A 14,445-nucleotide genomic window follows, 5' to 3' on the forward strand; every position below is an offset into this window, starting at 1 on the left:
AAAAAAAAAAAACATTTTGGCAATTATGCTGATTACCTTGATTGCAGATCCTGGCTTTACCACAGTTAAAGAGAAAATTGCCTTTTGTGTTTGTTTTTTTTTGTTTTTTTTTTTAAAAGAGAGATAAAAAGAAATAGCTTGCATTTTTACATATACATTATATTTTTACATAACAAAAAAACACACACACACAAACACACACACCCACACACACACACCCACACACACACAAAAAAAAAAAAAAACCCGATTACACAACTCTGACAAGAAGAAGTGAGACTAAATCGGGAGAAAGGATAGTCATAAACAACCTAAATAAATCCCACGGTTGAGTGAGAGCCACAGGATGTCTCCACAGCCGGCGTCACTGGCCTCTCCACCCTAACTCACCACTCTCCGCCCACTCAGGCCTGCAGGGCCGTAAAGCTGGCTGGTTCTCCAGCAGGGCCGGGCCAGCCTATACATCCCCACTGGCACGGGACTCCCTGCCAGCAGCCAATCACCGAGCCCACACTCCTGACAGCTCATTACCACTCAATTAGGCAGGTGCACCTCCAAGCACAGCCTTCTGACAAATGCAGCCCTCCCAGATGCATGTTTAACATTGGAGAGAATTATATAGTGACAGCAAACACTAAACACCTCCCCCTTATCACTTGATTGCCTCAAGATTGAAATCCTATAATTGGCCCAGGCCATCGGGAGGAGGAGGGGGGGAGGAAAAAAATAAATACGCCGACGAATATGATCCAGTCGACTTGTAATTGAACAATAATGAATTCATATTCATAAGATGTTTGTTGGCAATTACAAAATCCCATCTGATTAGACGCAATTTGAAATGACATTGTTCCATGCAAAAGAGTGTGTGGTGTCAGAGGAAGGCACATCAGAGCAGTCGCCCGGTTGCCGACATGACCTCTGGAGATGAGAGACATGCTGACACAGTGGGCTTGGCCGGTGACAGACGGGATTTGGCTCCCGTTGCTCTTTGTCCCCTTAAAACCTACAGCTTACACTCACCGGAGGGAGAAAATGAAGTGAGGGTTGACTTTTTGCGTTTTTAGCACAGGTAGAGATAGACGTAACAAAAAGACAAGCAAACAACAACAACAAGAAGGGGAAAAAAAATGTTGATCCCACGAGAACAGATTCTAATCAAGATGAAATGATTTACAAATCTATTTAATAAGACTTGCCAGAAGTCAAACTTGGCATGTAAATGCGGTGGGGATTAAATTTCATCGGCAACCAAGACTGTAACTGATAGCCTGCAGACAAAGAGGGAGCCTGCCAGTTTTCTTCCCCCCCCCCTTCTTCTTCTTCTTCTCTAACCCCTCCACTTCTCCATCCTCCCTCCCTCTCTTCCTCTCCCATGTCTGCATTTTGCCTCGTGATCTCTCCCTGGCTGTGTGGAAGGACAGGGGCAGCGCAGAGTGGTGCAGTACAGAGAGGAAAAAGAAAGAGAGAGAGAAAGAAGGGAAAATGAGGAATGGAGACAGGGAAGGGGGGGATAGAGATATACAGAACAGTGGAAGGATGGAGAGCAGAAGGACAGTGAAAGACGGTCTGAAGGTCAGCGGGAGGACAGTGTGGTCCTCAGAGTTGGACACAAACGCAGCCGCAGTCACCTCTGTGCTGATCAGCCCTTCGGCTGGCTGATGAGGTGTCAGATGTGTGTGTGGAAAACCTTTCTCTGCTTTTTTGGCTGCAAACTGAAGGAGACTAGTGAGGTGGACTAACTGTGTGTGTGTGTGTGTGTGTGTGTGTGTGTTTGTGTGTGTGTGTGTGTGTGTGTGTGTGTGCGTGGGTGTGTGTGTGTGTGTGTGTGTGCCACTCTGGGGTGTAAGCAGGCTGACGTGCAGCTCGTGGTGCCAGGGCTGCGCTTTTCTTTCCTGCCTTTGCCTTCATTTTCTTTTCTTTTTTTTTTCCTCCCTTGCATATTATGCTTCAGTGACTGAAGCTGAACTCAGCTTTCCCCTGCAGTGAGGGCAGGAATACAACCAGCAATTAATGCTGTATACAGTGTACCAGTGTTAACAGTGTGAGGCATTCTGGTTCAACTAGCTTTGGTGCCTTGAAAAACAAACATAAAAAAAAAGCTCCTTTTTTAGTAGGGTTGTAGCAATAAACCCAACCCATGAGACAATTCAAGAGATTTGGTCATGAGGCTAAACTCTTTTGGGGTCTGCTTCTACCAGCTCTGCACATTTCGGACTAAAACTTGTTGTCCATTTCTCTTCGTAAAACAAATAAAGTTAAGTCTGATTGGACAGATGGCATCTCTCAACTGGATTTAGGTTTGGAGAATGTTTGGCATAATTGTGCTGCTGGAAGTCTCCGGTCTTTTGCAGCCACATTTTCTTTCCTGTTTTTAGCGACACCAGTCTTCAAATCAACTCCGACCAGTTATCCTGATGACCAATGCTTTCTTTCCCTCTACAAAGAAAGCATTTCCCTTAAGCTGCCAACACCATGCTTCAAAGTGGAAATAGTCTATTCAGGGTGATAAACTTAGTATTTTACTACGCAAAGTATTGCAAATTCTGACCAAGAAATAACATTGTGTGCCATTTGACCTTAACAAAACAGCAACCTAGAAGACCACTTGAGTCTTTTAGGTTTATGGAGAGAAAGCACTGCAAAACCCCCAAATCTTTCCAAATATTTTTGGTCTACTTTCTGATGCAAATATCTTAGTATGCCTGAAAGAAGACAAAACTTTCTGACAGTATCTTTTCAACAAGACATGGCAGCTTGTTTAAAGTCAATAATTCCTTAATAATGGATGATCAAGTATTAGTTATAAGTGAAACAATCTTCCAAAAATATTTACCCATATTAGTATGGGAGAAATGTCTTGTTCCGCGGGTTATAATGTAACGTGTAATTGGAGGGTAAAAACAACTCAATGCCACACTTTCATATGTTTATTTGTGATACATTTTTAAACCACGTCATTGCTTTCGTTCCGCGTGACGATTCTTGTTGGTGTATCACAAAATCTCAGTAAAATCGCGTACAATTGCATTTGTGCTCGTAACATGACAATTTAGAAGATTTGGAGCAGCTGAGTACTGTCTGCCGCCCACAAAGGAAACCACCTTTGAGCGCTTTGGGTGAGGGAAGGTGTCCATTAACGCCACAAAAAAAAAAAAAAGACAATTACGTCACTGCTCGTCGCTTTCTTGAAAAGGAGCCACTAGAACGGTCTGGACGCTGTGCAGGAAGTAGTATCCAGAGTTCAGAATCTACTTCCTTGTGTTCTTCAACAGAGGAGTCACAAACAGGATGTCGAGCTTAATATGCTCGACTTCACATCCTGGGCTGCGTCAATGGCCACGCTGATTGCAACTGGATAGAGCTTCATGATCCAGACGAGGAATCTTTTGGCATTTTAATATTGTGATATCTTGTGCCACAAGGCCTCATTATGCAAAATTTTTAATTTTTTAAAATATTTTTAGGCGTGGCTAACGAGGACTGAGCTCGTAGGATAGATTGGAAAGGAGCAGCTGTGATCGGATCTGTGACCTAACAGCTCTGCAGCTTGTGCCTCATTGGTTGAATTTGGTGTACCAGGCCAGTTGGCAGGGGCGAGCGTCTCCTGCGTCTATCCTTGGGTTATTTTCTGGCCATCTGTGCCCAGTCATTAACAGGCCTTTTCACAGTCAATTGTCTTGTTTCTCTGCTCTCTTTCTGTTAGTTACATTGTACACGGCCATGAGACAGAGGGCCTCTTTTCCCCCCACCACCCCCTTTTTTTTTTTTTTTTTTTTGAAAGTAATCGGAGTAAGTTAGAAGAGGCCATTTTATTAGCAGGGGGCCAAGGAGAGCTGGTGCAGACATAGGTTAATTCAAAGTGGCATGGTGGAGGATGCATCAAGCGGTGGAGATCAAATTACAGGGCAATGCGCTCAGTAGTAAGAAAAACGAGCCAGTGGTATGCTGCAGAATGTGTGCGTGCATGCTGGGGAGTGTTTAACAGCAAAATGTATGTGTGTGTCTGGGAGACTAGAGGAGGAGAGGAAGAGGGCGCAAAGGGAGAGGAGAAGGAGGAGGAGGGGGAGGGGGTGAGGAAGGTGTCCACAGAAGGCCAACGAGGGGAGGAGAATAGAGACTAACTGGGGCAGCATGCACAAATCACCTAGACCAATTAGAGTCACTCATCTTCCCTTTTTTTTACGATTTCTGATGCTTACAGTCGTCAGGGTAGGAAATAACTGTACACATCACTGCAAAGGGCGATGGCATTCAAAGAAAAAAACAACAACCCCAAAACAAAACAAAAAGGTTTGCCTGAAATGCGTTTAGCCATTCCTTCTACTCGCCTTTGTTATTGGTCTTTGTGCAATGATTTGCCTAAGGACCCAGATTTCCTAGCAACAGCCTGCCACAAAAACATTTGGCAGGAGTTCAACATTCTCTCTCCCTCTCTTCCTCTCTCTCGCTCGCTCTCTTTCTCTCTGTGTGTCTCTTTGTGAGAAATGGCAGTGCTGCCTCCCTGCTCTGCGTCTGCCACCAGCCCTGCTGCTGCTGCTGCTGCTGAAGCTGCTGCTGGATGATGAGCCAGTCTGGCTGCAAGAGAGAGAGCCCTCTAATAATTCTGTTTTCATCCAATCACACCACATCGTAGCAGGCACCTTGAGAGAGCCTCTGCCAGGAATCATCAATCACCTTCTTAACACGCATGCCCCGACAGACGCAGACACATGTGCAAGCAAATAAACGTGGTAACGCACGCACACACACACAAATACGTGTGTGCCTTTTTTTTTTTTTTTTTTTTTTTGGTGGGTGGGGGGGGGGGGAAATTAAATTTACGGATCAAAGCGTACATGGCCGCAAAAACCACCCGGCAGCAGTTTAATACGAACGAAAATCAACAAGACACATTAATACAGTGAAAAGGTTAGCGCAGAGAGAGGGAAAAATTTACAATCCAGCTGTAAATTAGGTAAATACATCTAAGTGCTCTCGACAAGGTTAATGGAGAGAGAAGGCCTCAGTGTATGCTAGTCTAGACACGCCACACAGTATTAAGTGGGAATAGCTGTGGCAGTGTGTCTAGATAAGTACTTTACAAGTGCCAATGGGACTCTAATAAAGCGAATGATCCCCCCCCCCCTCCCTGTTTTGACAAAGAGGCCCAAGAGGGACGCTACAAACCGCATTTTAGATTCCAAGCACCGACAAACACCCATTTGTGGCCCGTCGATCCTCCCCCTCCCCCCTCACCCCACTCCCTGCCTCCCGCACCCCACCCCTTAAAATCCCACGGAAGCTTTTCCCTGTGCACAAGACTGTCGGATGTGGGCAAAACCCAACTGCCAATTTGCAGAGGATGTGCCATGTTTGCTAATGTGAAGCAGAGGCTAAAAAGATGAGACCACACAAACTCGGGTGGATGGACGGGCCGAGCATAAGCGACGATTTATTTTATCTCCATTTTCTTGGCTTTTGTTTCACTGAACACTAAATTATGGGATCATAACAGCTTCTATAGCAGAGTTTGCAATGTGCCGTGTGTGGAGGGCCAGCTAATTTCCTTTATACCAAGGATTGTGTTAATGGCTTGGCTGTAATCACTGGTGACTGGTGCATCATGCAATGTATGTTTAGATATTTTTTGTAACTTAATTTAAAAACAGAATTTAAAATATTTTTACTTCCTAGCCTTTTAGAGGCAAATATGGAGTTAATATTTTAAAATGTCTTCAGTATCTTCCATTACCGATTCAGTGGGTTACTGTAGTTGCTATTACAACAGCCTGTTTATTTCCTAAAAATCGAGATTTTCTATAATGATGCCAACATTTCCCAATGAAGTATGTTCGAAAAGATAAATCGGATCAAACTGTATCTGTTATCTTTCACAGTCTTGCTCTCTCTCATTCTTTCAAAGTTTGAATGACTGATTTTGAACTGACATTTTCCAGATTCCTTAAAAAGAAAGTGACACGTCCCCTTTGAATTTGCACCGGTCTAGTCAGACACCAATGCTCATGTCACATGACTGTTTTACACAACACACATCTGGAGTGCAAATGGCAGACATTTTGTTTGCTTGTGTCGCCCGCTGATGGGAGGGCTCCCTGGGCAGTGAGCCATATCCCGCCATAACGCAAACCACCACTGGCTGTAACGCTGATTCATGCCAATAATGAAGTGCTTAAAGGCCTGGAATGCGGTGCGATTTCAGGGTTATCGTCTTGACCTGAGATGAGAGAAAAATGTTGATCTGCGGGAATTAAATATAATCCCAAACAGTGAAACATGAGCACGACGGGGCATCTTGCTCCACAAGCTCCAAGTGAAGACATTACCTCAGTAGCAGCATACATCTGTCCCCCTCAATCTGTCTGTGTGTATGTGTGTGTATGTGTGTGTCTGAGTGGAAGATTGTGTAGGCGGTGGGGGCGAAGGGGGGGTAAAGCCCAATGAACTTGCATAATCAATTTTCACACTTTGGCAGCACCTGTTGGCTTGTCTTCATGTTAAAAGAAATGAATGAATACATTTCATGTAGAACAATTTGACACTGCGCTGCAGCTTTGTGCACAAAGACGGGGGAAGGGAAAATGGAGCTGTATTGTCTCAATAGGTAACATAGCTCATTTTCCCCAACAAAGGATGAATGGATATATTGACAATGCCGAGGGCGTGCTGAGGCATTTCCTGAATAAAGCCTCTTAACATTTTGTCCTCCTCTGGCTAACAGAGTTGGGGAACAGTCACTCTGAATATAGAGGGGTCTCACTTACCGCAATATAATAGACCTTGGCTTTCTCCACCAGCTCCCAGTTGCTGTCCAAGTCCAGGTGTTTTTCCTTTTTGTAGCAGTTTGCCGCTGCCAGGTTAGCAACAAGGGACCTGCCGAGACAGACCCCATAAATCTTCTGCCTCGCTTATCATCCATCTTAATTTTGTCTCAAAAACATCCTTAAAAAAAAAACAAACAAAAAAACCCCAGAAAGGCTACAGACTTTTCTTTGTTCTTTCACCACATAAAAAGAATGATAATAGCTTCCCAGAGGGTTTGAACCAAGGTGAAATAAAGTCATGTAGATGTTTCTATTTTGCCAGGGCTTTTTTTTTTTTTTTTTCCAAAAGCAGGCTATTTTAAGTCATCAGACATTAAAGTAGGAACAATAGGCCACCTCCAAATAATTCATTCTCTCACATCATCAGGAGAAATGGCTCGCACTTAACGAAGGTGGAGAAACAACAAAAACGCATTACTAAATGAGCACTTTAGCTGAGTAGTGGGAGATGGGAAGTGAAGCAGGTGGCCTTATCTTAACATAGCTCATTAGCCCGTCCTCGTGTTCTTCTCCTTTATGAGCGACCATCAAAACGAGAGCAGCCATCACAGCTACTTAGGGGAAAACTGTTTGGCGACCATATGACAGGAGCGCGCCGCTACAGGAAGGGGGTCCGCTCTCACATGGCACGAAGAAGCTGCTCGCCGCGGTTAGTGTCACAGAGAGGAGTAGCGGCGTCGTAAGTTGATCAGAGTGCGATGACGAAGGCTGCGATGCGACAGCGGGACTGTGTTTGACCCGGGCTGCGGTAATGGACTAGAAGGTCGGGGGCCACACAAGACAGGCGAAATGAGCGTCATTACTGGGGCAACTTAACTGCAACTGTGATTTTTACAGCCAAGCTTGCAAAACTATTGAAGGACGTGGATACTATTTTGTTGAGCAAACAGAGCTGGGTTTCCCCTAACAATTTAAGAGTTTGCTACATTCTACAATGGCATCCACATTGAAAGAGAGACTGAATTGGCTGCTGCATATCCCACTTTTTCTGTCATCTGTGCTCAAACATCTGTGTGGGTGTGTGGGGGGCAGAACCCGAAACACTAATCCTAAATGTTTACCACGCTTGGGAGCAACATTTTCAACTTGTGTTCACACAGAAATATGCGCCAAACTTAAATCATTAAGAAGCTATATAAAAACTGTTTATAAATAATCTTAGCCTAACACTTCAGCAAAACTGCTCCGTGTTGAAACACCGAGAGTAAGAGCAAAATGTGGGTTTGTTAAAAACTGTAGCTGGATGGAAACCCAAGTCACATTTAAGTAAATAAAATGAAATAAAATAAATAGTCATGAACTCTGAAAACTCAAGACTCCACTCGGATTGTAGCCCTGAGACTCAAGTTTTGTAAACAATCTTCATGTCGTGCAGTCAGAGTTGAGCATAAGCAGCTATTCCCTCTCAGTTACCTTAATGTTGACAACTCACTGGTCGTCATGGGAACATTGTGCACAGTATGGCTTTTCTCTGATGTTTCTCGTACAGTTTATCGTAAGTGCCAGTGAAAGGAGTTTGTCTTTTTTGTTTAATGCTACCATCCATCAAGTATTAACAGTAAGGAAACCACAGGCTGCAGCTTTAAAAGTGACACACACATTCTCCGGTAAAGGGCGTGTTTGATTTATCAGCCAGGGGCATTTACAGACTCTGGGTTATAAATAGTTTGTTACAAGCCATTTATGTTTGCTGTAGCATCATAATGACACAAGGCGCCTTCAAATATGAGAGTGCAATAGGCTTGTTTCGATTGGAGACCAAAATTGTAACATTTGTAACATTTTCAGCTGGTGCAGTTTGCTTTCACATTGCACTCTGTAAAATGAACTAAGCCTTTGAAAACCTGTTTACCTCCCGCCCAGTAAAGGAGATGCATGAAGATTGCAACATCGATACAAAAATTGCAAAAAAGTTTTTCGAAATAAAAGCATTTCCTGTTTGATTCATTGAGAGATTTCGAGCCAACTTATTTCTGCGTTTTTCTTTTAATATCGAGGATGGTTATGTTGCTTTAAAGCCTTTAAGTTTTCAAAAATATAGAGGTCATGAAATAGGCATCTTGAACATGCACAAAACTTCAAATTAATCTGCCCATTGTTTTTGGTTTTAAGCTGTAAAATTTTCATTTCCAAACCATATTCACCAAAAATGTGCTAATAGGAGCTGATTTAATCAGATTAAATACATGTATTGATACTAAACAGGAAGAAACAGCAAAATTGCTTCACTAAAAAGGTACCCATTATGACTGTTATACAATTATGTTCCTTGCCAATTATACCTAATGCTAATTAAGTAAATGTTATTCGCTATATTTTACCACTTAAAACTGTAGGTGAAAAATTGTGCATCACTCAACATAATGAATTGTAAGTATGGAAGAGATAACTTAATTTTGAAAGCTGGTTATTGTCAGTCAAACATTAGCCATCAATCAGGGATTTGTAATCACTCCATCCTTGTGTACTATGATTAATTAAATTTGTTAGAGATACTAAGATTATTAGATAAACCATTTTTTTTTATACTCTGTAGTAGATCGGAGATCTTTGACTTGCTGATTAAACCTCTGATTGCACATCTATAAATCTAATAAATTTGCTTCTTAATGTCTAAAATTGGACTGTTCTTCATGCAACATATTCACAGACTGGAAGTTCAATTCTCAAATCTGAGAAAGACCGGAATGAGGCAGATTTTTTTTTTTTCTTAGTTTGAAGCCTTTCACTAATCAAATCTTGAGAGGTTGTGACATGTGAGCTCCCAGTCCTTCAAAGCCATCACTTTTTTCAATCTGGCCCAGTGGTCGACCTTTCTTCTGGGTTCCTGAGCTCTCTGTTAAACACCTGTAAGAAATATTACAGAGTTCGCCTCCTCGAGCACGGCACCTGACCTTTTCAGGTGTCAGAGCCCACATCAAACAAGCCCACTAAGACCATTCGCCAGAGCTGGCTCCCGGGATGGGCAGAACCCGGCTGCTGACTGACTGACAAGTGTGGTATCCGTCAGGATGAAGGGCTGCCGAGGGGGAAGAGTGTTTAGAGATGAGGGTTATTGATCGCTGCCAGGCCTATCATGAACTGCAGCCCTTAATGTTAGTGATATTTGTGTGCATGAGCATGAAAGTTTGACCTCTGCTGTCTCAGATGTGCTGCTGATGATGATGCAAGTGGCAGAGTCGCCAGAGACGCTAAAGCCCCTTTTTGCAGGCTGACAGGTGAGAGCTGGGGTAGCCCAGGAATCTCTAACACGTTGCTACTGTCAGGCTGTAGATGGATGACAACCCACTGGGGTGGCAGAGACTGAGTGGGGCCCAAGAAAAACAAGCTCAAGCTGTTCATTTTTACCCCTCTGATGTGGGGAGCTAAGACCTGAGGAAGAAGAGGCTCTGTCAAATCGCAGATAAAGTGCGGTTTCCAGGTCAAAGGTCCCAAACAGGAGGCTAACCTATTATCTCCGGTGATGCAAGCTGCACAGGTTCCAGTCGGCTCCTCGGTCTGCTCATAGTAATGGGCATCGACATGAGCTTCCTCTGCCTTCTTCTTCAGGATCTTGCCGAAGTCGTCCTTCCCGATGCACCCAAAGAAGGTAGCCACCTTATGCGGTTTCTGGAGCATCCACTAGAAAAGAAAAAAAAAAAAAAATGAGAGAAAAAACAGTAAAGAGAAGAGCTCAGTTTACAAATACAAGTCTGTTTGGAGGGTCAAGTTCAGCTAAGGCAGATGGCACGCAAACTGTAGCTTCACAGCAAACATACTGCCTGTGATATATGAGAGCTGCGAGCTGTCGTAAACAACCCAAAAGCAATCCTGCTGCACACAGAGAGACTATTCTCATCCAAGCACTCCTCCTTCCACCCGGTGCGCTAAAAACAGTCTCATCTCCTTATTTACACAAACCCAATAATTTAAGGCTTCAACCTTCTTCTACAAACACAGACTGTGTGTGAGGCTGTGCTCGCTGAACTGCTGTTTTTTTTTGTGTTTTTTTTTCTGGTCCCGATCGTGTTGATGTACTCGGTGACTTTTACCTGACTGGGCTGCTCGGATTCTACAGAGCTCAGGTTTAACCTCCAAAGATTTATTGACGTGCAGTACGTGCTGCTGTTTGCGTATTTTATTGCAGCCTCCTGCTTTGTTGCTGACGGAGGGCCCCTTGTGAATGAGATGTTGCTGCTTTCGGAGATGACCTGTATATGTGTGAAATTAATCATTTCATGCCACCAAACCTGCATCCTGTGGTGGGAGAAAGCTGCGTTTTCATCATTCGTCCTCATGTCCTTTTGTTATTTTACACATCCACCCACCTGCCCTGCGGGGAAATAATTGAAATTTTTTAAAAGGATATATAAAGGGAAAAAAAGCTAAACTATCCTGGAGGGTATATATTAATGCTATTTTAAGAATTTTGGAGTTTATACATATCATATTTTACAATTTTACTCCACTTTAAATTTTACTCATAACATTTTCGAGCAGGCGTTTATTGTTTTAAGTAATTTTATTCTTAAAATTGAAAGTGTTGTTTTTCTTTCGTATATTTTAAAAGTATATTTCATCTTCTGTGAAAGTTGTTGAAATATGTCAATCTGTTATAATTTCAATTTATTCTAATACCTTATTTCATTTATAAATTTGGTTAGCAAACCCTGTTGTACAGATCTTTATTTACATGTCTCACACTGCTATTTTTAACTATTATTTAGTTTAATTCTTAGTTGCTAAGCAAGTTGTTCCATGCATGTTAATTTCATTACTGTATTTCATCATTTTATTTTAAAGTTACTATGCAAATGATGATCCACGTATGTTTAATTAGCAAGTGTTGTTTTGCATGTTTCATTTTGTATTGTTTTGTTTTTTTCATTTAATTTCCTCTAAAAGTCGCTCAATTATATTGCTCTACTTTTCCAACTGCTGCAAGTAAAACAAACACATACTAATATTCTTAAATGATATTTTTAATAATTTGAATATAAGAGACAACGAACAAAGAAATGCAGAGAAAACATAAATAGGAAATTATATATATTTTTTAAAAGCTATCTCCTCGTATAAAAACCACAGTTCAGTACAGTAGCATGTTTTGCCCCTGTGTTGCACAATGCACATGCTTGGAAACTAATAAATCTAAGTGCTGTAGTTTTAAAGATGAAATGTTTACCATTTCAAACTGATTGGATATCAGCATAATAGAACGACAGAGATTCTTTTGCCATTTTTTATCTATTCATAATGGATTAAATTTTCCCAACAAGGGAAAGGTTTTTTAATGTATACACTACTGTTTTTAAATGGGTAACTAATCATAACTAATGGAAGCGTTGCTTATAGTGCTGTGGAAGAAAGAGGGTTGATGACGACACTTTATTCTGAAAACTTTGAAAAGTAAATATCGTTTTCTTCCCTGTCACAATTATGAGCCAAATTGTGAAATCTAAAATACACTGTGGTTTGTGGTTTTTAAGGGCGGCGAAAAACTTCGCAAAGAAATAAATGCTGGCCAAGAGCTTGCACAAATGTTAATAAATTCCCAGCAATCACAAATTTTAAATTCTGCTCTGATGGCAGGCTGGATTATCCCTCTCCTTTTTATGCTCAAGAACACAGCATTCATGACTTTCTATTAAAAAAAAAAAAAAAAGATTTTTCAAGTCTTAATGAGAGAGGCAGTGAGTCGTAATCTTGTTCATACTTTTTTTATTTTTTAGAAAATTATTTTAACTTGAGCTGCGGTCCTACACCAATGCAGGTTTCTGCTGTATTGACCTGTGGTGTGTTACAGTCAATGCTGGTTTCCAGCTCCTTATTCTGGAGGGTGTTCAATGTTAATATAAAGCACAGATCAGTGAGCCACTACATTGTCAGCTTCTGAAAATGAAACTGTCTCAGTTACTCCACTGTACGGTGCTCTGCGAAAGTATTCATACCCTTCTGGCGTCTCCACATTTGCCATGTTACGACCACCAACCTGGGCGTAATTTAAGAGGAGTTAATGAGACGGACCAAAACAAAGCAGCACATAATTGTGAAGTGGAAACACGTTTTCAAACTTTTGTTCCCAAATAAATATCTGAAAACACTTTAATATCACTAAATAAAATGTAGTGCACAAATTGGCTTAAAAAGATTGAGTCCACGTGTGTGTTATTTAATCTCAGTATAAATCCAGCTGTTGTGTGAAGGCCTCAGAGGTTTGTTGGGCAGCATTAGAGAGCAAACAGCATCATTAAGAAAACCCCAGAAACACAACAGACAGGTCAGGGAGAAAGTTGTGCATTAAACTGAGAAATACCCAGTTTAATGCAATAAATGCAATAAAGAATGGTTCTGTAAACTATTGTGGGACTGAATACAAATGCATGCCACACTTTTTAGACTTTTACATATAAAAACAAAAAGTAAAATGCATGTACCATTAACTTGCCATCACTTTGCATTGATCTATTACATAAAATCCTAACAAAACATCAGAATTTGTAGCTGTAGCGTGACAAAATGTGGACGATTAAAAGGTGCGGGTACTTTTGCAAAGTACTGAAGTTGTTTTTTTGTTTAATTTTGTTTAACTTTTATGTGGTAATGGCTCAAGACCCTCTTCTCGCTGTTTTACAACACAGAATGGAGTCCAGCTTACGTTGACAATAAATTCCCCAAATTATTTGCAGCTTAACACCAGGAGTTGTTACTCCTTTACCACAGAAGTATTTGACCACACACAGTCATTCACAGATTAATCATCCCCTCACTATATTTACTTCCTAAACTCCCACTGGATGCACTTTCAAAGCCCAGTCCTGTCACTGCCCTGCTGCCAAGCAGCCTAATTAACCAAGAAATGCAATGGGAAATTTTTTTTGGATCGTCCTGCAAGCATGAAAAAAAAGGCAGAAAAAAAATTGTGGGCATATATTTATTTGTGCTTTTTTTTCAGAGTTTTGTCATATTTTATATCATATTTTAACTTATTTCATTTATTTAGCGATTCCCAACTTTCTTCCATAGCAACAACAAAGCTGCACCCTTCACTGCCCACATGTCCAGATGTGTACCTGTGTGTGAAAGAGTTTACACAAGAGACAACCCTAAAAATACACCTTTGCTAATTTAACTGTTTACAGACTTAAAGGGAAAGTTCAGATTTTATCAAATTAGTAAGCCTGTCTGTAGTAGACAGATGTCAAATGTGAAGAGTTTTTAAAAAATGTAAAAAATAAAATAAAATCTTTAGATCACCTGTTCCAGATGGAGACAGACATCTTTAAAATGCCTCTATGACAGAGCTGTGTTCCCAAACAAACTGCTGTAAAGCGCCGCAATGACTCCAGGCATTACCAATTGTGATCATGAAGTGGCTGGAGAAACTAGTGCTGAAACACATCAAGGCTGCACTCCCACCCACACTGGACCCTCACCCACAGATCAACAGAGGATGCCGTCTCACCACCCTCCACACTGTTCCGTTATGCCTGGAACAACCAGGGACATATGCATGTGCATAAATTAAAGCTGTAATTTATGGATTACAGCTTTAAAATTAACACTATTCTGCCAAGCAGGTTGCTTCACGAGATTTCACAAGATGTCTGACCTCGGCCTCCAGCACAATATCTGCCTTCGG

The 14,445-nt window shown here is 41.6% G+C and overlaps 2 protein-coding genes across 6 annotated transcripts in view; both read right to left on the bottom strand.

Moving 5' to 3' along the window:
- Positions 1-14,445, bottom strand: part of LOC106959444 (histone acetyltransferase KAT6B-like) — a 192,207-nt gene that overhangs the window by 111,484 nt on the left and 66,278 nt on the right. The window lies entirely within an intron of this gene.
- Positions 1-14,445, bottom strand: part of adkb (adenosine kinase b) — a 179,619-nt gene that overhangs the window by 96,934 nt on the left and 68,240 nt on the right. For all 5 annotated transcript variants that reach the window (XR_001427353.1, XM_015052011.1, XM_015052008.1 and 2 more), the window contains 2 exons: positions 10,273-10,445; positions 6,765-6,873 (listed from right to left, as the gene is read on the bottom strand). Coding sequence is in view for 4 of the 5 variants with exons in the window: in XM_015052011.1 (XP_014907497.1) it covers positions 6,765-6,873; positions 10,273-10,445 (282 nt within the window). In the remaining variant the exon portion in view is untranslated. The remainder of the gene's footprint in view (positions 1-6,764; positions 6,874-10,272; positions 10,446-14,445) is intronic.

This window comes from Poecilia latipinna, unplaced genomic scaffold, assembly GCF_001443285.1.
Source record: "Poecilia latipinna isolate Pla-1442-1.1 unplaced genomic scaffold, P_latipinna-1.0 Scaffold1080, whole genome shotgun sequence".
Lineage (NCBI taxonomy): Eukaryota > Metazoa > Chordata > Actinopteri > Cyprinodontiformes > Poeciliidae > Poecilia > Poecilia latipinna.